Below are 2599 nucleotides of genomic sequence, written 5' to 3'. Positions count from 1 at the left end.
TTAATAAGGAACCAGCAGATCAAGTAGCTTTTGGAATAAAACACCAATTTTTTTAAAATTAAACACTATCTAAAGATTTGCATCGAAGCGTTTATTTTTGATAGTGATTTTAATCACTATCAGATATCATTATACTTGATCCAACTATGCCACGTCACCACTGTGCCGCGACCCCCCTGTGCTGGGTTTTTTTATTCTTTTTCTCACCATTTTTAATTTGCTTACCCTACATTTCCCTTTATATGACATTATCGTATTGATTGAGAATTCAAAAATTGCTTACTCCTGTTGTAAATTTTGTATTATACTAAAATCGAAGTTATTAATCTATTTATTACAGAGATTAGCTTCTAACTTAAAACTAAATTTTTCTTTGAAAATGTAAATTCTTCATTTCTTTATTTCTTTTCTTCTTATTGCTTAATGTGGTGATTTTATGTACCCTGTCCTACTTAAGGTCATTTGAAATGATTTATTCTTGATTCCGCAAAACTGTATGGCTTTTGATAATTTAAAATTTGGTTCTCTAAATAATCATTCTTGGCTTTTAACTTATCAGTTACTTGATATGTATTTATCCGTCAAAAAAAGAAATAATAAAAACCTAAAAATTGAACTTAATAATGTGAAAATTATTGTTTAATCTAATGATTTTATAATTTATGATACATTCTATACTAATAAAATATTTGCTTATTATTTTGTTTGCTATATAATGTTTCAATTTCAACCCACATTACATGCATCTTTACGCAGGTGAAATAGATGACAATAATTTGAATATTGATGATACGATAGAATTTTTACAGGAAATTATGATGCCAACAATTTCAAAAGGCCTTGTGGAATTATACAAAGAAGACCCAAATGATCCTCTCAGATGGTTCGGAAAATGGTTACTATCGACCAACTCGATGATAAACTAAATTTGTAATTTCTAGTTCTCTCTGATGGATTTTTTTCATTTTTATAAATTTGATGCTCTGTACATTTAAATTCTATACAATAAACTAATAGTTAGTTAATGAAAAGAAAGTTGATGAATAAAAATAAGCACTGAAGGGTTAGGCAATGTTTTAACACTCATTTAAAAAAATATCTTGTTTAGTTGAATATATTTTGTATAATGTATACTACACATTATGTATAAAAATATTTTTATTTAAAAAAATGAAAATTTTACTTAATGAGAGCTGTTTTGAGGGAAATCAAAGTGATTTTAATTTAAATATAAGATCTGGTTATAATTGAGCCTCAAAATATAGTAGATCAAAAACAACGCATGTTTAACTATGTGATGGTGTCACGTTACCTTTATTGTGAGAATTTATTATAATAAAATACAGACAGCACCTCCGCTTCTTTAAACTGATGAATTAACAATTAACATATATTGCTAAATGACCTAATACAAGGCCGTTGTACGTACCTTATAAACTAGGGGGAGTTGATTTTTGAAAGGAAAAAATAAACGAGTCCATTGAAGATGAAACGCGCAAAATAAATTAAGGGGACTTTATTGAGTAATAATTAAAAAAAATTAAGTTAATACGAGGCAAAAAACCGAACGGTCAAAAAATCTCGTCTACGAATTAAAGGGGAACAGAGAGAGAAAAACACAACATGATACGGTTCCGCGGCGTTTTCGATACACGAAGCCCCGCGACCCGTGACACCTTTATCAGCCGTCGCCCTACTACGTGCATATGGTAGTTTGACTAACACCACGTGCGATACGCCACGGTACAAAGTCCAACAAGTGCCGCACGTCCATCTACGACCCGCCGTAAATATACGTTAAGTATCTCCGTGACATACACACCGTAAGGAAAAACGCCGATAACCATCACACCGTCACTTTCTGTGTTTCTTTTTTTTTTAACGTCAACGTACTGTTGTTATATTTCTGCGTTTAACTCTTTTAGTTATTGTGCACATTACTGTTATAATTGTTGTACCATCTTGGTCGAATAAACGGCACCCCGCCGATTTTGTAACTAACTAGCGTTGCCTAAGTTATTTCACTACAACCCTTAACAAACAGATATTAATGAAAAAAAATAGTTATACCTACACTTTTACAATTAGAAAATACGATGAACGACTTCGGGTACCCACCATCTATTAATCACTGCCCTATCGCTAAACACGGCGGATATACATACGTCCCAAGTAAGCGACTGGTTTTGAGCAGTTAGACTTAGTTTGCAATCGACTGGTCTCTGCGAGCAAGGTGTCGGAAGAGCTTGACAGGAGAGTCGATGACGCGACCGTCGAGGATTTCACCCGAAAGGAGATATCCGCTGTGGTAATGAGAGTTCGGGGTAGGAACACCGCACCCGGTCAGGACAGCATACCGAACCGGGTGTGGGGTCTCGTCCACGACCTCGTACCGCAGTTGATGGACACCGTTTTTAACGAGTTCTCCGCGAGGGTGAAACCCGCCCAGATGGAAGAGGGCTGCGAGATAAGTTCTCTTGCGAAAAGGCGACAAGCCCGAAGGAGTCCCCTCGTCGTACCGGCCGCTGTGCATGCTGGACGACGTAGGGAAAATCCTCGAGCGGTTGTTGGCCACCCTCATCGAACGTGCAGCCCAGCG

The 2599-nt window shown here is 35.7% G+C and overlaps 1 protein-coding gene across 1 annotated transcript in view; it reads left to right on the top strand.

The window, feature by feature from the left end:
- Nucleotides 1-926, top strand: part of LOC126900020 (nucleoside diphosphate kinase-like) — a 14659-nt gene extending 13733 nt beyond the window's left edge. The window contains exon 3 of the mRNA XM_050675368.1: nt 757-926. Within this exon, the coding sequence (XP_050531325.1) occupies nt 757-926 (170 nt within the window). The remainder of the gene's footprint in view (nt 1-756) is intronic.
- Nucleotides 927-2599: the final 1673 nt, after the last annotated feature.

The sequence above is a fragment of the Daktulosphaira vitifoliae genome, unplaced genomic scaffold (assembly GCF_025091365.1).
Source record: "Daktulosphaira vitifoliae isolate Bord-2020 unplaced genomic scaffold, ASM2509136v1 Scaffold_2, whole genome shotgun sequence".
Taxonomy (NCBI): Eukaryota; Metazoa; Arthropoda; class Insecta; order Hemiptera; family Phylloxeridae; genus Daktulosphaira; species Daktulosphaira vitifoliae.
The sequence above is the reverse complement of the archived record's forward strand: the minus strand, read 5'-3'. Positions and strand labels throughout refer to the sequence as shown.